This window comes from Schistosoma mansoni, chromosome 1 (assembly GCF_000237925.1).
Source record: "Schistosoma mansoni strain Puerto Rico chromosome 1, complete genome".
Taxonomy (NCBI): Eukaryota; Metazoa; Platyhelminthes; class Trematoda; order Strigeidida; family Schistosomatidae; genus Schistosoma; species Schistosoma mansoni.
The window spans coordinates 40,235,018-40,262,188 of NC_031495.1; the positions used below are offsets into that span (position 1 = coordinate 40,235,018).

General features: G+C 29.9%; 2 protein-coding genes across 2 annotated transcripts; one reads left to right on the forward strand and one right to left on the reverse strand.

Moving 5' to 3' along the window:
• Positions 1-12,578: 12,578 nt before the first annotated feature.
• Positions 12,579-14,384, forward strand: Smp_083220 (putative protocadherin alpha; the record flags this gene model as incomplete). Its single annotated transcript, XM_018794411.1, has 1 exon — positions 12,579-14,384. The coding sequence occupies one exon, from the start codon at positions 12,579-12,581 to the stop codon at positions 14,382-14,384; it is 1,806 nt and encodes a 601-aa protein (XP_018648826.1).
• A 3,833-nt stretch (positions 14,385-18,217) lies between these two features.
• Smp_167260 (hypothetical protein) lies at positions 18,218-20,262 on the reverse strand (the record flags this gene model as incomplete). Its single annotated transcript, XM_018794412.1, has 2 exons — positions 18,218-18,229; positions 20,053-20,262. Coding segments are annotated over 2 exons (222 nt in total), but the record flags the coding sequence as incomplete, so codon positions are not given.
• Positions 20,263-27,171: the final 6,909 nt, after the last annotated feature.

Below are 27,171 nucleotides of genomic sequence, written 5' to 3' on the forward strand. Positions count from 1 at the left end.
CAGGAAACAAATTAAATAGGTCCTTGACACATCGGATTACGGGACGGAAAACCGCGATTCTAGAATATTGGAATCATAAATGTGGATGAATGATGGTTGAAATATCCTCTAATTTATGGGATGGTGAAGTGGATCATTAACACCGTTGGATACCAGCTCAGTGGTCTATCGGTTAAGGGCTTCGGCTCGAGACTGGTAGGTCCTGGGTTCGAATCTCGCTCGCGAGAGCGGATTCGTGGATGCGCACTGCTGAGGAGTCTCATAATAGGACGAAACGGCCGTCCAGTGCTTCCAGGTTTTCGATGGTGGTCTAGCTTCAATTGACTCATGATTTCAACTGTGAAAATACTAAATTCTCCACAAAACCTCCTCTGATTTAAATTTTATTCCCATGTCTATCCGAATCACTTGTAGTTTTTCATTATAGTTAAGGGCTTTCTTACATAAAATCTCATCTGTGTTGTCCAATAATAAACCTAATATCCCATGTTATCAACCATATACACACAGATTTAGATGCATTCAACTGTATTGTAAGCAGCAAAATGAAAGAGTTAATTCATAGTTTTATGTTCAATTGATTGATTCCAATGAGTTACCGTGCCAGTTTATTTATGATGGCGGAAGAATGACATGTATATGTACATTTCTAGAATAATATATAGGTCAAAATTCGTCCTATACTTTTATTGAGTGCTCCTGATGAGTTAATGTATAACTCTAAAATGAGTTTAAATTCTATCCCTTCGTTCTATCCATCTTTTGAAAGTAAGAATGGAGAATAACATATTGTGTTGAGTTAGATTTTCAATTGTCTATCCATACTGTCCTAAAAATAACGTTTATGTATATTATGTTGGATATTTTATTATAAACTGAAATATTATAATTTAATTATCTTGGGAATTAGATTGATTTTCACCTTGAATATTTGGATATATATCCTTATATATCATTAAAATATAATGAAAAGATACTTTGGAAATGTCTATCAAATTATGAAATATCTCCGCTATAGTTTCTAGACATATAACATTCTTCGAATAATACTCCATTTTGTTAAAGGAGAAAAAATAAAAGTATAAATGGTAGAAATTGTCTAAATATTATGCTAAACAAGCTTACTTCAATAAATTGTTACTATCGAAACTCCGAACCAATGTACCTATAACATCTCAAACAATAAATTAGTAAGAAAACAAATAACTCAACCATTAAGTCAAATTAGTCGTAAAACAGAGGATTTAGACATGATTTGAATAATGATGTATTTAAGTACTCAATGAAAAATGCTTTACAACTATTCCAACTACATACAAAGTAACATCGATTTAGGGAAAGGAATATCACTTTGATTACACCTTAGTTTTGTTTTTGGTAATTATGAATAATTATCCGATTAAATACGTTTGATTTAGTTTTTGAACTGGATAACATCTCAATCTAAAAACATCTATTATAGATATTATTCACAAAATCCAGACAATGAATCCCAGAGGAATATTCTTGAACTACTTTTAACTATAGAATTCTTCAGGGATTCACAATTTAAAATATGTGTTACGTGTAACGGTATCATGTGTTAAATCCCACTACAATAGCAATAGAATTTTTATGTTTCTGTCTTACGTTTACATAACTTTCTGTTTTAATTTATTTGGTCATTATCATGATCGTATTATTTAACGTTGGTTCTACCAACAATAGTTGATTACCATTCACATAATATGTCTCCTTAGTTTTAATTCTTATGACATAATAAATTTGCTTACTATAGAGAATAAATATTTTCCAAATTTTGTCATTCCTCCCTCTTTTGATAATTGTTTATTTTTTCAAAACCATTTATTCAAATATTGGATCATAACCCAATAGGTTTTAACAACTATGCAACTGGTAATGGGCATATATATATATATATATATTTATATGCCCTCGTACAGCCGAGAGTGGGGAGAAGCCACCCTCCCTCTCGAAATGCTCTCATATGGCCACACGTATATAGCCTCTGCCATGGAAGTCCTACTCACTGCCTTCTCATGGCATTACCGTTGTTTACGAAATCGAGAGGACGAAAAGTGAATTTTCAGCTCTGTAACCGGGTTCGTGGACACGGAAATTCCAACTAGGGGAGTTGGAAAACCCTCCTTTCAAACCAATGGTGCACATGGGCTCCAGTATCCTGAAGGATTAAATGGCGTATGAACCAATTGTTGGTCACCGGCTACCATGAGACTGCATCTCCTCACGATGCTCCACTGCCTTGTGGGTTAGACCTTTAGGTCAAAGGCTCCAGGTGTGACCCCCTAATAAAACCACCTGCTCCAGTTTGGGCACCTGGGCAGTATCACAGCCCTCACACAAATCGAAAGAGATTTGTGCGGCGCATATGTATCTGGTGCTTCCTTGTACCAATATTTATGTGTTTAAATAAATAAATAAGTTATATATATATATATATATATATATATATATATATATAATTCTTAAATGAACTCTTTTAAAACGATACCTAAAGTGAATGAACTATTGTATTATAAACTTGTTCAACTTGTATGTTTCCGGTTAAACTCAATCAACTAAATGATGTTTATAAGAAATGCCAATGCCTATTTTGGTTAATAAAGCATTATCATGTATTCATTAGATTTTTAATGTTCTTTGAATAAAACATTTAAGCAAATCCATTGCCACTTTTCTGCTGGTTTTTGGATTTTAAAGCAAATTTGAATGTTAATTTTAGATGGGAGTTTTTACGTACGTTCTGATAGATTGTATAATGGTACAACTTTGATCGGACTTTTGAAATTTGAGAAATAAATACGGTCTAATCAGTTATAAAATCTGTTATTTGGAAGGAATATATTGTGATTAAAAAAATTAGTGTCAAAGAAATATATACTACAGTTACCAATCAAGACTCACTAACAACGGATATATCAGTATCGAGGGGAATAATATTAGTGAAAACTGTTGTGCATTCAGTTGTGCGTGCAGTAATGCTCGATTGGGAGCTTATGAAATATTGTTTTCTATGCTTATCAGTATTCTTAAACATATTAACAAGTTTATCACGGCATTATTTTTCATTTATGCATTAGTTTCCATGCGGGCGAATTATTCAGTATTTTTATTTTTATGGCATTTGGCTTGTAAACATCCAAAACATTTAATTATTCTTAGATTGGAAATTATTATAAGTAAACTGATTAAAGATCAAATGCAAACTTTATACTGACTGACTTATTAAAAAACGAATTAATGAACTGTTTATTTATGGTCTTTTAAGAATCAATCACTAATGATAACGACTGATGAGATCGGTGATGAAGCTGTTCTGTGCTACTGAACGACCCATAAATTTGAACTCAAGTAAACAGTTGGGAGACAAAAAACGATGCACTGATGACGTGGGATAAGAATATGTTATCTCAAAATTGTAGCTAATATCAGTTCCTAATGAATACCTTGACTCTAAATCGCAATCCGAATTCTCAGCTTTATGCTATTACGTGCTTTTGACTATGAAACATTTCGCACATTCACTATTGATTCATCTGTATATTATAGATTTACCAAGATAAGCTATTATTTGTTCTGGTATTCTTTAGATTTTAAAAGGGTGCATCACGTTATTCATGAAACAAAATTAAAATATTATCAACAATACAAATTTTTTTATCAAAACTAGCATACTTATAATCGTTAGTTATCTATGATACAAAACTTTATGCTCATCCATGATATTTACGTAATTGGGAGATTCTGAAGAAAAAGAATTATTGTGAACAAAAGCTTAGCTGAAAAGGTTTTACGTTTTAATGAAATTTAGATATTCGGCATGACGATGAGAATAACACTTTTAATGTTATTTGAAATGAGAATTTCTATCCAGGCATCAAATGAAAAGATAAATAGAAAGTTATGTTTGCCGAATTTTTATCACGACTCTCTCTCAAAATATAAATATACATATAAATTATAGTAGTAGGATAAGGCTATTCAAGTCGTAATGTTATAATTTCACAAATGTTGAGTGATTAATTACATGGTGCGAAGAAGAAAAGGTAGTTACAATAGTCTAGGATATTATTTGTATGGGCTGAAGACATATTCGTCAACAGGTGACAAACGACTTAAAATATACTTAGAGGTCAGTCTAACAGTAGTTATTTAAAAAGATGCGTATTTAAATTATATAAACACACAAATGTGTTAGGAACTTAGTAAAAGTTTTAAATTTCGGAGAATAAAACTATCTAGGTATAACCTACTTTGGATTGTACAAACTTGTTTTGCGTCTAAAGATTAGATTTTTGACTATGGATTTAGAAAGTAATAAATGAAAGGCGAATCCCTAGGTTATATAGTACATTTAATGCAATAAAATGGATAGCTTTAAAGGGTTTTCTCGAGTCAACTTGAGATCCCGAGTCATTCAAGTGGACATAATAAGAACACTTAAACAGCCTCAACTGTTCTTTGCTCAACCTTTAGTATGGTAATCGAATTATTCAGCCTATATAACTGGTTCAACAAAAGTGAGTGGATTGATAAACATACATTGATCAAAAGAAAAAATCAATCAATCTAGGGTAGTATTTGTAACCCAACTAAACGTTATTGATAACAATTATCAGAATCTTGTTTAACGTAAACCTTAACAAAGTTTATCTATGTGAATTTATAAAAGGATATCCTAAAATTAAAGAGACAAAACATGGCACGACAAGAAACGTTGGGCAATAAATTATTATAGTGCTCTAACCCATCTGACTTGAATTCAGTATTTTGAAATGAAGCCTAAACCTTACGCCTAATTTTTAGCTACTGAACCTCAGATACCTTCTACTGTGGTGTTGCTATACTAATGCAGCCTGGTACACACCTACTACTATTATAACAATGTCACTAGTCTTTTACATGCAATTCAGGTTAGCTATCTCTTCATTACTTACTTACTTACGCCTGTTACCCCTCGTCTAGGAGCATAGGCCGCTCACCAGCATTCTCCATTCAACCCTGTCCCAAGCAATCCAATCCAGTTAACATTCATCCTTTTCATATCTGCTTCCATTTCCCGGCGTAATGTGTTCTTTGGTCTTCCTCTTTTCCACTTCCCTTCAGCATTCCAAGTTAGGGCTTGCTTTGAAATGCACATTGGTGATTTCCTTAATGTATGTCCGATCCACTTCTAACGTCTTTTCCTAATTTCCTCTTCAGCTGGAAGCTGGTTTGTCCTCTCCCACAGAAGACTGTTGCTGATAGTATCCGGCCAGTGAATGTTGAGTATTTTGCGTAGACAGCGAGTAACTCAAACGACTCAATCTCTAATATTACGTACTCAGGGAAGCCAGTAGAGCAGCGACATGGTCATACCCAAATCGTAGTATCTTATGGACACTTTGTCCCCGTGTCACTTCTGCTTACTGATCCATCTGGAGTATCGTTCCATTATAATTACCATAGTCATTATATTTCCATTATCATATTAATGTCATATGATCACACAATGTGGAATTATTATTGCTGTACGCATTGACATTAAACTATGACATTTTAGCATTCATGTCACTCACCAAGCAAATTATAATTTTATGAACATTCCCTTCACATTATGGCATTTGAAACTCATTGGACTACTTTTATTATTCAATAACGTAAAATTTTCCTGCTTTAAGTGAGTTTATTCCATTTTGTTCCATGTCCTTTTTGCTCTATTATTACACTCATTCACATAGTTGAGGTCATTTTTATGTTGTCATAGCACACATTTTTGTCAGTTCGATATTGCCTACCATTATGCCTGTAGATGCCTTTGATCCTAATAAGCATTTTGCTAAGATCTATCATCTTTATTTTGTTCTGGATTATTTATCACATCAATGACTTAATTATTATTTTTCATTTTAAGGATATATGGATATCACACGTCATATATTTTCGACGTATTTACTAGCTGCTCATACACTGAACAATTTGCAAACTGCTAAGTAAATTGGTGGTCTAGCGACCCGTACATGCACATGAATCCTCAGTCTAAGCAGTCGAGTAAACTTTCTGTTCGCTGATATCGGCTTGGTCACAACTGCCCCAACACTGGAAACGGTTAGTAAGTTTATCATAGACATAAGTTTGGAGTCAATTCCGGTAGTACAAACTTATGTTCTCGAGATGCAACTAATGTTCATTCATTGCATTTGTACGCAGCGATCTTCGTTTCCTGCTTTTTTAAACGACAATCTAAACCGAACTTCAGCCATTCTTTGTTTAATCGATGACCTTTACTCTAATGTTTATATACATATCAAATATTCGATGCCGCATTACTGGCTGATTATTAACGACTATGTTCATCTTATCTTTTCGCACACATATATAACTGCATGCTGCAGCATTAATTACCGATTAAGGTTATTTGATTACTGCAATTAATATTCTATTCCAGTCACACTATATATCAGAACATAGAGTGTAGAGCTAGTGTCTCAAAGATATACTCGTGTTTGTTACATCAAAGTCAGTCTCATCTGACGTCATGAATAATCATATGTATTGGTATTTTTTACCACGCCCTAATACAGTCTCGTAACAAACGAAGCTGAACGCAAGTCCTTCAAACGACATAAACCACTCTAGGCTTCACGACCAAGATGGGATACAACTCCTCATATCTTGTTCTCGCAATCACTGTTCTGTTCATCTGGTCATTCTACTAATTCATATTCAACGACAACTTCATGCATCTGATTATGACGCGAACAACAACGTACACTGACGTCGCATTTTATGCTTATCATCATTTACAGTACAGCAACGAATGTCACCCATCGATGCAGTTATCATTTTACTGCTGGATTATGCTTATCCCATATAAACTCAATGTCATGTGAATACCAAACCACTAGTCGCTAATCGACGCCATTTACTTTACTGAGGCTTAATAGGACCTGTTAAATACTAAACTATTCCTTATATTTATATTTTGTTGGTACGACAGACCAATTTATTATATTCTACCTTATTTTGCATGAATAATTTCGCTATCATACCCATATTTGATTTATTACTGTCTTCACGGTATTTCGAGCTGCTCATAAGAACGTGTTGTTTTATCGTCCAGAGAGTCACGACGTAAATACATGTTAATTTTTTGGTATGCTTGTTAATTTACTCATAATCACATGCTATCATTTTCATTTTTGTCCGCGTCTTTACGATATTCATGTATTTCTTTTTACATAGGCATAACACTTTCTTATAATACACTCGCCCCTTACATAACACTGTACTGTACCGGATAGTACCAATTTTTTCACTTGTTGTTGAAGTTAACCACCTACCTCATCAATGTTATTTTCAAAGATAGGCATTTTTTTTCAAATTAATGTGCCATTAATTTGGTTTTTTTCTCGAATGGATATGTTCTTCTCCTTCATTTATTTTGCATACCAGTGTTTCCTCCAGACACACTAGGGGTAGTTATGTAGGGGATACTTAAAGTAGACTTTTTTGTAATTAGTTATGGTACTATTTGCATTTTTCATTGATTGTTACAATATGAACAATTACCATTATTACCTATAAAATTATCATGAAAAAATGTAGCCTTTGATCTTCCGTTCCAGTTTGTGAACACACAACATGACCAATTGATTATCACTAACAAACACATTACTGCACATATAGGCTATTCTAGTTTCTGAGCAGATTAATCTATTAATTCTTTTCAAGCCACATTTTGATCTTGTTACTTATTAGCTTATTAACCCTGATTATTTTATATGATCGTATGTGTGTTGATTACTTACCCTATTCATTATGTGTCTGTAACGTATTTTTATTTGACTATAAATGTCGAGTCACGCTTGTTGATATCGAGTCGGTTCACTTACCTTCTCCAATCTGCTTCGCTCTTCCCTATTTGTTTCGTCTCCCTGATTATCTGTTCAAATCGATGAATGCATGAAATATACATATTCAAAATCCATTATCCTATTTAGTTTATTTAATTCCGTTATTCGCTAACACGGATTAAGTCAATAATTATATACGAGGATAGCCGACATGTGATTTCGATGACATTCATCCATACAATCTAAATGGAGTCAGATCTCGGGTAAATAAAATACCGTGTTTAAAAAAGTTGCCATAAAATGCTTAGCATGGTAAGAATTAGCAGTAATTTATGTGTTACAAAGTGGTTACTTAGATAGGAGCTAAAATAATCTTTGAAATAATTGCTAGAAATTACTGAGGCGTAAAAACAATCTCATACAATAAATACATGTTATCTTAAATTGTTTTATAAATGTTTAATACTGCTCAAAGTAGAAATTACACGTTTCTACTATACACAATGGTGTGATATAAAAAAACGTTTATTGACGAAGTTCAATGGATTAGATAGAATACTCTTTGATGGGTTTTTGACAAATTTTAAAATATCATTTTGCAATTTCTTATGATGAAAGCGTTCAGTGTTTCAAATATAAAACTTAAGATAAAATGTTAAGAAACGTGATTATTGGAAATTATGGTTTTTAAAAAAACTCAACAGGGAAACAGAATCTATTTCTTTGGATAATAAAACTAACAGAGTACTGGCAGACGGATAATTATTCTACTGCTAGATTTAATCATTGATGAAGTTTGCTTATTTTCGAAATAGAAAATAAGTATCAATTATGATTTGAAATAACGAAAATAAAATATCCATACGTATCGGGGATTGTTGTTTGACCAAATTGATTGTTGTCAAAAGTAAGATTACGAAGTAACTAAATAATCTTCGGCAAAACTATAGATTACTAACGGTCTTTGAACAAATCTCAAATGACCTTGAGACTTTCAGCCAATCAAAAAATAGTCGCTATGGAGTAAAAATATACTACACAAAACCGTAAAATTAGAGTAGATACACTTTTTTTACATGGTTTAAAAACTTTTCAAGGTTAGAAAGAGGCTCTGTAGTTCTGAAATCGAAATGCAAGAACCTGTCCATATGACTGTATAACAGTTGACTTCTGAAGCCATAAAAAGGTCGCAAAAATTCTTTTGACCTCAACCGCATTGCTTCTACATTATTTGTGTGCACTGCGGTGGTGGGGTCCACAAAATGTCTATTGTGGACGATTACACGATTCACATTACCAAGTCTATGTAAGAATCGGTACGCTTTCCAGTCATCTGTGTATATTATGGTTTCTGGCTGCACATAACCTCGTATAATCGATATTGTAGTCGTGGTTTGTCGGTTTCTAACGTGTTTGAAGTGTACTTTTTGAGATGACCTATCGTATATTCCAAGGATTTAAGAAGTATATTTATGAAAGTGCTACATACCCAGTTTTCTTTAACATTCTTCTACAATTAAATTTTCGTTTCCTAATAACCGTTTCCTCTATTCCTACAATTTTCTCCACTCCTCTAAACAACTAATGCAAGATGGTCATTTTTACTGTCCATATATCTCTGCAATACTCATACCATTGAACTGCCGAAGCTTCGTTAACATCTACAAAGATTACAGTCAGTGTAACTGGTGCTTTCGTTATCCAGTTTGCAACAATTATCATAATTTGTCTTAGTCTCAATCAGGATCGAGCGAAAAATGTTCCTTTTCTAGAAGATTTTTCCCCCAACATATAACACATTGAAATGCAATATCATCATGTTAGTCTGCACAAGGTCCAGGAGTCATTTTATTACTGCGATCACAAATAAAGGAATTTTTTAGTATTCCAATTTGTTGTATCCGCTCAGCTGTAACTTCTCAAAAGTCCGACATAAACCGATTGTACATGAGCAGTAAATACTGAAGATGGTACCGTGACCTTGAAATTGTTTAAATGCTTCTGATTGCCTCGTCCATAAATTATAGTCTCGCCTAATTTTCTCCGAATGCTCTCAATTGTTTCATATAATTTACTGTTAATGTTTGTTGATATTTACGAAGTTTTATTTATATTTCATGTAAATTATTTATACAGTTTTGGTGTTAGTCTTCAGTTATTGACGAATAAATGGCATATTTACCAATTAGTGTTATACTTAACATTACCACGTTCAGTGAGTTATTAAGGGAAATATTTTAGTATTTATCTCAGTTATCTTACATTCTCATTCACTTTTATCATAACAAAGAATATTTCGACACAGTATGTAAATGATTAATGACTTAAGCATGAATTCTTTATAATATTGTATATTTTTCAAACCAAATATCAATCCAAACCTTTCTGATTAACAGTTTAAGTTGATAATCAACTGACAAAAAACCTTACTTAATGAATCACATCAACTGTTATATTGATAAATGGTTGGCAGTTTGTTGTTCTATCAACTGTAAAACAACCTTGCTTTCATTGCATAATATTTACTCACATTTTTGAAATGTACGTATGCATTTTTTTTTCACTTACTGATTACGTTATTAGCTTATTGTCTTATTAATTTACATGCTATCAGATTCAGGTTTTTGACCATATACATTTTTTAGTTTCCGTCTAATTAGTTCTTGTTGCTAATATGATTAACATTTCTAAGGAGGTGATAAGATCACACAACATATGAATACATGTTATTCTGTTTCAATGGTTATTCCTGTTGTATTTGAAATAGCATCAAATAGATGCTCATAAATACCAGTACATATAAATATTTTACTATACTTATCATGGCTTTCTAATACTCAATATATTTCTGAATTTAAAAAATCTTGATCATTCTAAATCTAATGGGACAGTGAAGTATACTGCAAACATTTGTTAGCGTGATTAAACAGTAAGGTTTTTTTGATTATCTATTCACCTGCAATCCTCCAGATAAACCCTAGCGAACATTTATCACAGACCACTTTTCTTTTTCTGTTAAATGTTTGCTTTTATTCTAGTTTGGAATATCGATGGTTGTAACATTATGTGAGCTTTAAGTTTAAAGGGAGTTTTAAGTAATTACAAAAGATACTTAATTTTATTATTATACTGAGTTTGTGAAGATTATCAAATTCTATTTGTTCACATCACGGATTGATCATATTTGAGCAATTATCGAACACCCGTTCACTGCTTGTTACGAGACTGTAGGTAGTTGGTTTGATCCTTGGCAGGGTCACAGATGAATGGTAATGAGGAGTAATACACCAAGATAAAACATGTGTCATATGTTTCGCAGTTTTCTAATCACGAATGGTTTGTGAAACAAACATAATTACTTCTCTGAGTATTTGTAGCTGGAAAAATAACGTTAAAATATCGTTTAAAAACTCTCCGTAAGTCAGATATCTTCTGATATCGTGAAAAAGTAGAAATAATCAGTTAAATAAACCTTAATCTTATTAGATTGTTAAATATAACGATTATTTGTATTAATGTAAAACCTTTGACTTCTAGGTACAACTCATCAATATTCTAATAATTTCGACTATCGGAATAATCGATACTCAGTTTAGTAAATAAGAAATATAAGGCATTCATAACCCATGAGTCGCATGAAACCTAAGATATGCATTCCGAATCGGTGATAGTTAGAAATGACTTTTCTAATATATAAAACATATCAGTTAGTGAGTGAATTGCTCAAATACTTATATAACACCTATGATAAGTATGTTTAAGAATCCTTATGTATGTACACATCTGACGACTAGTATAGCAAATATCAGTGAATTTCTAGGAATTCTGTGTCCTTATTTGCACAGAACTTGGATCCAATTGATATTAATAAACAGATTAACCTGTAATATTGTTTTATGGTAATGGAAATAGATATGAAATAAAAACATCTCACTAATTACTTAATATTTTTCATTTAAACACTGTGTAAATTTTTTTTTACCATCAACTAGTTCGATATACAAAATAGCCTGCACTACTTTTTCTTTTCTTTTTAATCTACTTCAAATAACTTTCGATTCATAAGTATTAGAATGTATTTAATTGCCAATTAAAATTCTATATTCCAATCCTTGTTGTAAGAATGTAATTTTTTCCCCAATCATAAGAAGGTTAACTTAGAGGATTGTGATTGGTCAATGTTCGGTTAACCATATGGAATGCATAAACAGCTGCATGTGTTACATTAAAATTAGAATATGTTTTTTATTTATAAATTATACAAATGTATTTGAAATCGAATGATTCCAAAAAAAAACAGTATGTGATAAACAGTCCCCGGGATTCTGGAGTATCATCATCTTTATTACTTTTATACAACAACAAATGCAGAGTTTTCATCTCAAAACATCAATTTCATGAAAATGTTAGTATCTTCTAATATAAATTTGTAAAGGCACAATTTTTAATTTTTGTACAATTTTATATGTTTATTATATAATTTAGATCATTTAAACAAAGAAGCTTTATGTAAATACATTTGCAGATTATTATCAATATTGAAGTAATTTCTGTCATGATATTATAAGATGGAATATATATGTACAAATGTTCAAATTACAATTTATTTTCACATCATTTATTCAATCGGATTATCGAACTGATAAACTATATTTCTTAGAATCATTATTTATCTCTTCATCAAAAGTACGCTTAAGTTATAGTTTTATACTGATTTTCATTATGATATGCGATATCTGGTTTACTACCTCTACAGAAATATTAGTCAATAATTCTATTGATACCCTGATGGTTAATAATACTGTAGATAGAAAATTATCTGACAGATTAGTTATAAGATCCGCTAAAGTTATGTATGATAATTCACAATCACCTAGTGTTGCAAGTCCCATCACATTTAATGTAAATGAAAATACACCTACTGGAACAATTATTGGTTATATACCTGATTTAATTTATCCTACACCTTTAGCAAATATAAAATTCACTCTTCCGCATAATACATTTTTCGAAATTGATTATAAAGGTGCTCTACGCGTCATTGGTGAGTTGGACAGAGATGATAATCCATATTTATGCCTTGAACCTGGATATCCACAACATTGTATATGGAGTAGTTTTGCTATTACAACCGATGGTCAATACATAGGACTACGTATTACTATCAGCGATTTAAATGACAACATTCCTAAATGGCCACAATCATTTATTTTGATCAATGTACAAGAAGAAATGAAAACAAAACAAACTTTTGAATTACCTTTAGCTAGTGACCCGGATTATGGCATAAACTCAATACAAGAGTATAGACTGAAAACAGATGGAATGGAATCTATATATTTTAAATTATTGGTGGAAAAACATAGCATGGAAAATTTGAGTTCATACAATTTTCATTTAGTATTAAGTGTTGTTGAGTCATTAGATCGTGAACGACAAGCCTGGTATAACTTAAGTCTGTTGGCTGTCGACGGCAATAAACCATATCATACAGGTACGTTGAAAATAACTGTTCATATAACTGATGAAAATGATCATGCACCAATATTCTCAAGTAAAATGTATCAAGCTGTAATATCTGAAGACTTAGAAATCGGAAGTGTGATATACTTAACTGAAAACAATAAGACTTTCAACAATGTTGATCCATTAGATATTCTAAGTGATGATTCATCATCTAAACTTCTTACTAAAAACCAGTTGTATGCTACAGATCCTGATGAAGGCTTAAACGGTGAAATTGAGTATCACTATGCTGCTTCAACACCAAAGTCTGTCCTTGAAAATTTTGAGTTAGATAAACATACTGGACTCTTGTATATAGCTCGGACCTTAAACTACGATATTGGACCAAATGAATGGAATTTTCAAGTAATTGCTTCAGATAAAGGACGTCCATCTAGATCAAGTACAACTACAGTACAAATCAGTTTGAACGATGCAAATACTCACGCACCAACAATCAAGTCACGTATACAATTGTCAGAAAATTATAAGCAACATTTATCTAGATTGAACATTAGTATTACATTAAATAATCATAATATATTACACATTCCAGAAAATGTTCCTCATACAAATGATGCACTAGTTGTTTTAACAGTAAGTGATCAAGATACTGGGTTAGGTGGTTCTTTTGAATGCAACTTAGAACCAAATGTTATGAACACATTTATTAAAAGCAGTATTTTGTTAGACATCCCAAGTTATCATGAACATAAAGATCATATTACAATTCCATCAGTAACAGAACAATTTCATTTAAATTTCACGGGGAAATTACCAAGGTGGAAAATATATAGTATATACGCTACTACAACGTTTGATCGTGAACTTGAACCTACACGTCTGTTGCATATCGTATGTATTGATGAAGGGACACCACAAATGACTTCCACATTTACACTGACTGTGATTATTGAAGATGAAAATGATAATGCTCCAGAATTTACTGAAAATCAGTATGAAATTCATGTAAGTCAGATGATTAATTTATTTGGTTGGCTACTTTGTATAACCCTCAGTTGATATTTACAGATCTGAAGCAGAAGTGTCCATAGATTCGTTTGTTTTCATATTGAGTAACTTGATTAAATTATTCACTTTGAAATTGAGACACTGACACAACAGCGTTAAGAATATGTTCATTTAGTAAAATACGAATTACTATAAATCTCAAACTACAAATATTACATAGTAGCTACGATTTTTTAAAGCGAGTGATTTTGCTTCGTAATTAAGATTTATTTGGGTATGAGAATAGATTTAACACATATAGACATTGCCAATGGTTTCTATATCGATGAATGAACTATTAGTCTGTAAATTGCAACAATGAACTTGTAGTGGCTTGGATTCGCTTATCAATCACTAGTACCTGTTATTAGATAAACCCAACAACGTGGTTTAGCTGTAAATCTCCTGCATAATTTTATACAGAAATTAGAATGATGATAATCCAAGAAATGAATATATGACTAAACGTCCGTTAAATAAAGTAAATCATCTGCTCTGAAGGTATGCGAAACACAAGATACTTCTGTATTCAGTTTTTTTGTAATGCGGTACTGATTGAATATATATTAGGTATTTTAAAATTTTTCAGCTAGACATTTTAGCAGATCTTCAATTATTGAATAACCATAAGAAATCCTAATATGTGTATAATTTTTCACCAGTTTCCCCTTGAGATCTCATTAGCTACTGATTTCAAAAAATATAATTCCTTGATTTTTAAAATATCCGTACGCATTAAGAATTTCAACACAAACTCTTCAAAAATACCAAAGGAATAACTTTGTACGCATTGAACAAGTTAGTGGTTCTGTGAACACTGTAAAGTAATAGATGACGCGTTGATAGGTATTAGGTTCAAATCTCAATATGAAGATCAATCTGGAATGTAAGTCTGTCCTCTTGACGTGCCAATAAAACAAAAGGTGTGTTCTTGGTTCCACTTTACTTATACTAAGTTTTTTAACATATTGCTATTCGACTTTAAAAGACATAATAGAAACTGATATCGTATAGAAGTCGTGTGTTGAGTACTTTTTTTAAGGAAAGGAAAGAAATGGGAACTTAACTTATTAACCGACTAAATGATGTTTTAATTCATTATGAATGAATCGGTTAAAATAAGCGATAAGTGTTTATATAGTGTAGTTTGTTTAGACATGAATCGTTCGGACTGAAAAAGTTAGATAAAGTTTCACACTTGTGTTCAGTTACACATTTACGATGATCTAGTATCCATATGAAATAAATTGTTGTTCATTAAGTTCATAAGGTTAGTGATAAATTCAATAATTCAACTCTCATATCATTTCGTTTTTAATGAACAACATGTGCTAAATATGGAAAAGTACAAAATATTAGGTTCCTGAAGTCGACTATCTCTTACTTAAAAAATGAATATTTAAACACAGAAGCCTTATTAATAATTAACTTTATGAGTAAACATATTTCATTTACATAAAGTGATTGTAATCAACTATTTTTCAAGCATGAGAACTTGGCATTTTAAGGTATCATTCTCATTTACAAATCTACTAACTAAAGTTGTGACAGATTTAATATTATCATCAGATTCAATAAGTCTAATATATAATGAAATATATGATACTTCCAATTACAATACAATTTCGTGCCAACTAACAGTTATAGTGAAAAAAAGCATGTAGAAGTGCACACAGTATAACTGTTTCCCTATAACAGTAATAATTTATCTTAATAAGTGATATCTTAAAGATCTCATTTCTTTATATTTTAATTTTAGTCTAAATAATTACGATAGTTGATGAATAATAAAAGATAAAATTATAAGGAAGGTATAAAACAAATTTCTTTTTCATTGAAGATAGGAATATTCCAGATAACATAATACCGGAATTTGCTAATACACACTCTGTTTCATATGGTTTCACTTGTTTTATTTGTCGTATAATAAAGACGTAATCTGTTTAATTTAAGTAGGTATCATTGTTTAATACGGTATCCATCACGGATTCACCTTATCCATGGTATTTTTTAGAAACCAAGAAGTCATAGTTAAGGGAACCTCAGCAGTATGTGCCCAAAATGAGTATCATAAAATTTTTATTCATGACGCTTGAAAGTTCCAATCATTGACATGGCTGTAGGTGCATGATTTTGAGGAGTCACAGTTAAGATGAAACAGATATCTAATTTTTTCAGCTAAGTCAAGTTTGTGATAAAAATCACCACTATAAAACAAATTAATCCTCGTAAAATATGTTAATGAAATATCCTACATACTTGAGAGTAAAAAGATGTCAAATTATTTCCAGTGAATTTTTTCACACATATAATTAGAAAGATTATGCTAAACGAAGTAAGGTAAAATACTAAAATCTAAATGAACTATAGTCAGTAGGGTCATAGAAACAGGAATAAAACAATTAGCTTAAAATGTTAGTGGAGAAAATAGAAGGGGAACGGAAAAGATTATGAGGGATTAAAATCATGGTAATAGAAAAGGTTGTTTCTTTTGTACATGTAATTCTGATTTATTCAAATGTATAGGGATTGCTTTGGCAGTCCAAACATGGAAGCTAACTTATTCTTGTCAAGGCATTTATATGTCATAAGTAATAAACATCAAATACATAAAAATTCAAATGTATATAGTAACATTTTTATATAAAGAAGAGAAAATGACTCATATAATATATTTACTTCAATCGTTATTTAAGTGATCTTTATTACTTTCCATGTATATGTATGCCTTGACAAGCATATGTGTAATCGGCTTGTTCGTAATATATAACATAAATACAACTTATTTTTCACATCAACTCGGTCTTTTTAATATTCTGTCAAAGTTTCATAAGAGGGATCAATTAATGTATATTTCCAATTAGCTAAATGTAAAGATATTTCCTTTAAACATTGTCTCAGTAATAGAGAAAGGAAACTTGTTATATATTTTTAATAAATTTTAACTAAACATCTTGAAAATTCTATTTTGCAATTAAATTCTGAATTGACAAAACAGGTTTTCACACAAGAATTCGTTGTTAGTGTTTACACGACTTCCTAAATTCATTTGTAAAATGATGGTACAGACATTGAAGACATACCATTTTTTTTAAGATTAGGTTCGTGTTATCCAGATTTTATTCACACTATATGAAGAATGGTCACAGTTAATGGACAAATATAATAAAATTTAAGAAAAAGTAACCGTTTTTTTTCAGAAATAAGAGATTTGTATTTCATTATTTGGAAACATTTTATTTCTTTTAAATGAGATTGAATTATTAAAAAATCCCATAAAATGGTGGTAAAGATATTTGGTTCAATTATTTTTTCATCATGTCTTCACACCAATGTCTATAGGTTTTGGATAGATAAAGTAAAGAGGAAGGTAGTGGAATTGTCTTGGGGTGAAATACTATGAATTGAACTCTGTGTGGAATATGAACTCTGTCCGATGAATGACTATAAATGATTTTACTTGTTAGTTTGTTTACTTGTCCACTATAGAATATCATCTTACACATTATGAATGGTATTTTACGAGAAAATACAAATATGAATTCATACAGAAGTTTCATAATTGAAATGATGGTCAGTATTATTACAGTGTTACATTTATATTAAATTTGGTAGCCATAAACTTATGAATGACATAAATTGAACGTTGAAACAACTTAGTATTCCATAATCTATATTGTACAGTTAGTTGCATATTAATATTAAGTTATAATGACTTTCTAGTCATATTAAATCGCTTAAGTTATTTCCGTAATTTAGGCAATATTATTCAGTTATCCATTAAAACTAAGAATAATAATATATTGTTTTATTTTGCAATTAAAGTCTATTATACAAATAATACATTAAGTATAGACCTAAAACATAATAAAGTTTAAGAGTTTTACTTAAAGCATTGAGAAGAACAGTTGCGGAAAATAGTACTATGGTAACCTATTGTAAAACCAAAGATGTAACTAAGTAAAAAAAAAGCAAAGCTTTTCTAAAATAACTTACAAAATAAAAAAAATCTACAAGTTTTAAACAATATTCATTTTAATAATTGAGGTACAAAAGAATTAAGATTTGGCTGGGCTGAAGAAAAAGAACGAATTGTTGTAATTTGAACATGCATTTTCAAACCTCCCACTCTGTTTTAAACAATGAAGGAATTTATTTACTTGATAAATATAAAAAAAGTAGCGAAAGAGATTTTATTAAAATGGATTTTGCCTTTCATATTATATACAACATTAAACTTTAAAGTCTTGTTACCTTCATTTAGTTTGTGAGAGTATGTTTGAACATGTAATGACAATATTTAAACTCATTTTTATTATATTTGGATATCAATGATGTTAAGTGGTAGTATGAAACCAGCTTTGAACTTGCGATTCATGCTGGTTTTCACTTGTCATAAAAATGTATCTATAATCTTTAAATAATTGGTTCTCTCCATTAAATTGAAATTCACATTACCAGAATTCACAGTTATAGATGTTACAAGTGAGTGATTATGGTCTTGAATATCTTCCGGTATGAATGTGATATTTCGTTTAATAATCATTTATTTAAAAAATGTCTTGTTTTTACGGCCTTCAGAACTAATCAATAGAAGCTAGTCGCTTTTATAGATTAAGTAAAGGTAACACTTGTTACTAACAAAATACTCCATTATTGACACTTTACAAATAAATGAAATAAGATAAACCGTGCTCTTTTATCGCTCAAAATTGTTAGCTATATATAATGATGCTGGACAGAGAATTTTTATCGTTAACTGATTGGTCCTTTATTTAATGTTCTACTTTAGGATATTAGGGGAAGTTTACACTAACTACTCACATTGCACCATAAGATTGCTGATAAATGTGAACCAGAATAAAGGCGAATCAGCGGGTTCTGCAAAACCTTACGTAGATTGAATCATTACATTTGAATCTAACATCGCTTATTTGTTTTGTATTATTTATTATACCTACGCAATACTTTCAAAAATACAAATAAGAGACTTCTAAGGATAGTTTTTCGAAGTAGGGACAACATTAAATATTAAATAACATTGTTTTCAACCCACCCGTCTGCTTTTGATCAAGTCACGAACTTTTTAATTTTCTAGCATAAAGTATTAGATCATTATCATAGAGAGTATTTTCGTCCTCAAAAACAATAAATAATGCTATTTAAAAAAATTAAATTACAAGTATTTGCTTTTAAGATGTCCGATTAGATAAACAAATAACTGATTTTCACTAGATACATATTTTTATATAGTTGAGTGTATAGAAATAATTATTTAGCTTATGATGTAACAAATTAAAGTTTCTTAAATAAAAGTAACCGAATAAAACTGGTAATAAGTTAACCTTAATGAAAGTGATGAATCTTATGACTAACCTTCATATTTAAATAATGGTTATCGAATAAGGCACACTCCAGAAAATAGGTTTCTCCTGTGTGAAATCTAGTCTTTATGACATACTCTTAGTAAACATTCAGAAAATTTATATGATCCATTCAAGTTGTTTCTCGAATGGTTAGATCGGCAATTCAAAAATAGTTTATGACATCTTATCATGTTCATAAGCGATACAATTGTCAACAATGTAGTTTACATGGATATTCAATAAATACAAGGATAAAAATATATGTAGATGAAACGAATGATTTACTTCAGCCTAGCTTAATTGATGTAACTTACCGTAAATTTATATCCATTTGGGACGCGTTCTCTATCCAAACTTTGTGTGGCAATTAACTTTCCATGTTCTGTTAGAATGAATAAATTGTTATATTGTTTATATTGATTTGGCCATTGTATTTGATAGTTAACTTTACCATTTTTATTTGCATCTTTATCAATGGCTACAATTCTACCAACTGTAGAGTTCGGTTGATTTTCTTCTGTAACCTGAATAGAATTAAGATATATACCATGTAATATAGAGATAAGTTGGCAACACAATGTAAATTAAGTTTAATATCTGAGATTTTACAAATATATTCTTCCTATTTAATGCCTCACATCAACTCGTCGCCCAAATACTGTGAAATTATTCGCTCTAATTTAAACAAAAGTTCTTATAAATTATGGTGAAAATTTAAATTTTAATGTGTATTGTGTAATTAAACAGATTATTTTTTCTTATAATGATCACAATAGAAAATAACCAAGTATTTTTATAATTTGCATGCTAAATTGAATGATATAAGTGAAGATATGAAGATAGAATAAAAAATGAATAAACATATTTCATATGAGAAGAAAAAAATTTTGTTGTTTATATGGATAGATCATAGTTTCAAAGATTCCTCTGGGAATTCGTTCATTCTTCTTCTTAATAAACTGGAATTAGAAGAGAAAAAAAGTCTTAGAGAAATTGACAGATAAAAATGAGATTTTTATTCTTTAATGTGCAGCTACATATTATGGTAGAATGACTATATGCATATAAACATATGAGTTTCATTGAAAAATTAACACATTTCAGCAACAATATCAACCTACTATAATTCTAGTAAATTCTATATACTAGGGATATTGTGAAAAAGCACTTAGTTTTAGAAAAACGATTATAAACTAATGAGGAATGGAAATCTGTTTCATAAATGTTCAAGAATCTTAAGCAGTGCACACCCACAACTTGTTGGAGAGGGATTTTCAATCTCATAGTGATTGTATTTATGCGGAAATCTAACCTATTTTACAAGAATAAGATTCGTTTATATTATGGTTGGTATTAATGGCAATGTTTATGAATAAATGATAATAGGTGCTAATAAAGAACAAATTGCATATCCTTTATGTTGTAAGTTGTGAATTGTATAAAAAAACACATATCAGCAAATGAAATATTGCAATATAATTTGATTGAACATCACTACTATCGATCAATTTGCACAATCGGGTATCATAAAAAATGTTCAATTGCTTAATCAAGTGAAATAGGATTTTACACATTTATCCAATGTCACTAGAGTGTGAGAGTCTGTAAATTAGATGTACTTCATATGATTTCTGCATGAATATAGCTTATTCTTACTAATGGCGGTCTTAGTTGATACAAGATTAAAATTCATTCTCTCTGTATAAATACAGTATTCGTAAAGTAACTTTTCAATAGGTTTCAAAAAATTTTAAAATTTCAATTTCCATGATTATATATATGTACATATATATTCATCTCACTGATATCCTTTAGATTAGCATCATGATACGCATTAAGGACGACGTTTTTGACATGTTTTACGAGAGAGATGCATCTTTTATTTAGCACCTTCAAGATGTGTAGATAAATTACTTCCTTATGATAAACTGTGGAAATTATTTACATTTCAATTTGCCTAATGTTTAAAAATTCCGCAATAAAAATCATTTGATACTCTTCTACACATATAATTAGCTCCTCATTCCATAGCACATGTGGGTTTCGATCTATTACACCATTTCTAAGTGCCTTTTACTGCCCATGTTTTCCTCAGTTTCATTGAAAAAAGGTATGTTCAGTTTATCATGGCTTTCAAAAAACCTTGAACTCAAGTTATTTCGTGATATATGCCAACATTTATTCTTTCATACACATGATTTCGCATTTCGAACACCATAGTAAGAACCTATTATTTCACAGAAATATATATACATATAAGTACATATATGTATAGGTCGTTAACGATTTAAATACCGTCAAAAGTAAATTATTTGTTTAAAGGACCAAAGATCTTTGTATTCTAAATTTAGTGTGTTGACTTAATAAACAGTTATTTATGAATCTGTTCAAAGTTAGTTTGATATGGTAATATGAAAAGAAATTAAATTTCAAAACATTTTGGCAACATGAGTGTTCATTTTTTGAAATATATTTCTGTTTTCATTAGATCCACTGATAAAAGGTCATTTTATGTATATAACTGTAACGAACTAATGGCTTATTTAGCCGTAAATACAATCAATTCATAGTTATGGGAAAATTAATCATAATCCTTAATACTTATAGAACTCAATAGATTACTGATTAGTGTTTGTCTATGCCAATATAGTTAGTAACTAATACCATGAATATTTAATGATGTTTTAATCGACCTTGTTTTTAAAAACAAACTTTTCATGAATGATCTAACTTCGAGATCAGTTGTATATTTTATAAATTTATTTATATTTGCTTGTATTCTTGGCCATTTTTATACCAAACAACTGCTTCTTCTAGGATATTAATAGATTTAGCTAATTGAAGTATAAAGCAACCATCCATTTACAACCATTCTAAAGTTTAGTGACATTCAATATCTAATTGTGATTGATGGTTTCACATCACTCCATCTATAGATAACCTTAACCTTGAATTACGAATTGAACATTTCTAGGTGGTTTGTGATAGAAACCGAATGCCAGTTTAAAAGATTATTATTATTATTATTATTATTCTATTTAAAAGTTCAACCAAAGTTCCAATGACCTTAAACTGGTATTCATTTAAAGAAGCAAAATGTATGAAGTCATTTAGAAAGAAAAGAGAAACTTTTTTACCACTTAAATTATTGATAGCTAGATGTTAATTTATTTATTCTTATCGAAAATTTAAAAGTCAGTTTTACAACATTATTTGAAATAATTTACTAGGAAGAGCTAGTTTGTCAATCAACCTAACAATGTATTTCGAATATATATTATTCTACAAAACAATATTATACGGACAAGTATATGTTTTTTTACTCTTGTTTAAGAAGAATATTAATGAAAATCTTACAAACAACTATATACTACTAATACTATTATTATTACCATTATCACTACTACTACTACTATTACTATTATATTTACAAGTAGTGTTGTTAGTAAACAAAACATTAGGCAAAGAAAACTACAACTTTCGTGTTATGACTAAAATCACATAGTCATACATGTTATTTTTGTGTTTATGGTTAAGTCTTCCATCGTCTACCAGTGACTGTTACCGACATATTTTGACTAAATTAAGTTATATTTTGTTTCTTTTTAACAAAACAAAAAAAGCCATAGATTTCAACTAAGTTGTTAATAATTGTTAAAAACAATCGTTAAAGTTGAGACACCACCCAATGAAGTAAGTTGAATCATGGTATACAAGAAAATGTAAGAAAGAGCCAATCAAACAAAACCGTTTTTTTTTCAAAACATGAAGTTCAGTGCATTTTATGAATTAGTTCGCAGCATATGTTCGATAAAATATTGAAACATTAACTTCAAATCTACGTTTTTGACAACAATGACATTTACAGGTTGTAGAATAAGCTTTTCAAAAATAACAGCTAGTCCATAAGTGATTTAGCTATACAAGCACTGAAACTCAAAAACTAAAAGTCAATATAAAGCCGCAATGAGCACGCTTGACTTCATGTTCATTTTGTTGTTGTTTGTGTGATGACGATTTGATACTCAACGCTAAACTTATAAATAAATACCAAACACTAACCAGTTTCATTATAAAATATTAAATTTTACCTATTTGTAAGGTTAGTAAAAGTTCATTCTAAATTTGTATAATATACTCTTGGTTTATTTTATTTAAGACAAAATGTTCTCGATAGTATGTTAGATACTTCAGCTTGGTTTCAACTTCCTCTCGCATCAACAAATTATATAATTATGGAGAAAATTTCATAATATTAAATGGATAACTTTACTGCTAGCTGATTGTTCGTAACGTTTTTTTATCTGTAATATAATAGACAGAATGAAGTTCATTCTTAACTTTCATATTTAATAATTTTTTTTACAAAGTTCAATTGAATAATGCATAGTGGAATATGAATGGTGGGAACATTGTGAAGAAACTAATTTGTCATTAAACTAACTTCAAAAAGTCATATATTACATTATTATCACTGTTGTAAGCGAATAAGTCCTTGTGTAAGTTAATCTTATGTAAATGAAACAAATGAGAATGAATCGTTATAATTATATTAATACAACAATAAAATGTAAAAATCATGATGATAATGATGGACTCAACGTCATACATATCAGTACAGTTTAAGTTGAACTAAGGTATTTTAAATTTTACTATAATGTATGAACATTAAAGTTTAAAAATACAGTTAGCTGATTCGAACACGTCATTTTTTTTAATCAAAAGTATTCAGAAGCATACTAAATGAATATTTTTTTCAAACAGTTTGTTTTTCATCATTGTCGATTATATGCTATATCTAGTATCAATTAAGCATTGATACTACTTAACAAGTACTTAACAGTAATAACTTGAATTTAAAAAAAATAACAGTTTACAGATTTAGGTGATGAAAACATTTGAATAAATGAAATCACAGTTAGAGAAGTTATCAAAATAAAAGTGAGATTTAAATATTTAAGGAACACTTCCATGTAAATGCTAAAACAGAATAGTTTCATCCTTCGAGTGTATCAATATTGATTTTATTGATGAAATACGTTTATTAGCTTCAATTATTCTTTTAATTTACTACACTGTTACTATGCAGAACTTCGGTTTCTATGACTAATAAGTAAATTATTAGACTGATTGATTACCGTTCCTACTTTTGCAAACAAACATTTTTTCGACAAAATTATTAATGTGAAAATTTGTAAATTTGCTATATGCTTTTCGATTGAAATATGTTCAATCAATTTGATCTGTAGAAAATTTTGTATATCACATTATATTTAGCATTATTTTTCTTTCCTATTCTTTATCATTATGATTACTACCTTTATCCGATAGTATATTTATAGTATAATATGAGATTTCCATCACAAAGTATTTCAACAAGATTCCGCTTTTTACTTCTTGGTCGATCCTGACGATAAATATTGAGTGATAGTCAGATAGAAGTTAGCAGTCCACTCAATCAACATCTGAATAATTTACATTTTTTTCTCTGCATACATATTGCCAGCAACCACGATTTTTCTTATTGGGCCTTTTGTAACTTTTAAAATGAAAGGTTGTACACTTTTCAGAAACAAACCTGAATAGGTTATACGATTAATTTACATAATGATGTATTGAAACAAACAAAATTAAATAACTTGTTGAAATATCTAGATGGCAGGCACAAGTAGCCCAGATATTCAAACAGGCCGCCAAATATGCTTTAAATTATTTGGTATTATTTTTGGGCATTTACTTATTCAAAACTATTTTTAAAGTGTCAAGTCTTAAACTTTTCAATTTTTGTCTGGATAGAAAAGTAACAGACTTTTGTGTTAAAGTTATTCAAAAAAAGAAAGTATGTCCTTTTTTTTAGAAATAAGAACATCTACTCTTCCTAGTTTCTAAATTTTATTTTCGCTGAAACTTCTCATTTCAGTGATTTAAATTGATGAAAGCTTCTTTTTCAACTTGAATCAATGAATCGCTTTACATAAATGAAATAAAAATTTATCATATTTATTCGCAGTTGCCTATATATTTTCCCATAGTTAAATGATTTAGGAATATGAAAATAAATCGTGATTAAATTTTGTAATTAAAATAGCAACAGCTTTTTTCTCAAACTAACATGATATTGAAGATCTAAGAAACAAATGTATTTAACTTTAGCTTCAATAATAAAACAACGAACAGTGCTCTTAGCCAAAAGGATATCAAATGGAAATGGACAGGGAAAATTTAATGTAATAAACAATGGTTTAATATATTTTTTATTAAGATGAGGCTTTTGTGTATGGGGGAAGTGAGATGAATTTAGTATTGAGATTTCAAAATTGTGTTCATTAATAGATTTGAGATTCTTTGAGTCTGTTATCTTTCGAACTATTTTATATTAAACGGTCATCTACGAGATTTCTTTATTTATAGAATGAGTGTTAGTAGAAATAAGGTATTGCACTATATTCTTCTAAAAATTTACTTCTATATTTGTCATACCAAAATTACTGTTAAAACCTAATTCATTACCATTCAGTGTTGATAAGCCACTTAATATAACATGAGTGTTGTTATTTAAATATATGTTTAGTCACAAGTGTTGCTATAAACGTTTTTAACCCGTCTGTCTCTACAGAAATTTGTACTTACATAAATGTGCATTCTTTGAGGTGGTGGGAAGTCACATTGACAAACTGAGTATTCCATTTAATTGATATTGTGCAAAACATATTGAATGCTTATCATTAGAAATATTTATTATTACTCCTATTTGAGATCACATTACCATTTACAACTGAACACAACATTTATTATTTTTTTAATGGCAAACACACTTAAACCGTCCATATAAGTATTTGTCATCCAACGAGATAATTATTCACTCAATCGGTTAAAAGTATTTATGTCTATTAAATCTTTATTTGTTGATGTTTTTCACTGATTTGCATTAATTTTAAAACAACAATGATAATCATGTGATTTCCTGAAATGCCCACTTAGGTAACTTATATATTTTCACCTGCATGTTTACTTGAAAATAATCATCCATGAACCACAGAGAGAAATTTTTCTAATAAACGTTAATTACTTTCTTCTTTCTCTTAAGGATAAACCTTAGTAATAATCTCATATACGTTGTATACTTTGATCAAATTTTGTTACAGATAACAATAGCATTAAAAAACAAACAAAGGATAGTTGATATTGATGGAGTTTTGTTCTCTGAGCTGGATGGTTTGGTTGTGGAACATTCATCATCCTTCTGAACGATATTATCAGCACAAACTTCGAGTAGAAGTGATGATAAACTTACTTACGCATGTTACCCCTCACCGTGGAGGAGCATAGGTGATTCATCAGCACTTTCCATCCAACTCTGTCATGGGCAATTCTTTCCACTTGTTTACAGTTGCTATTCATCCTTTTCATGTCTGCTTCCAATTCCCGATGCA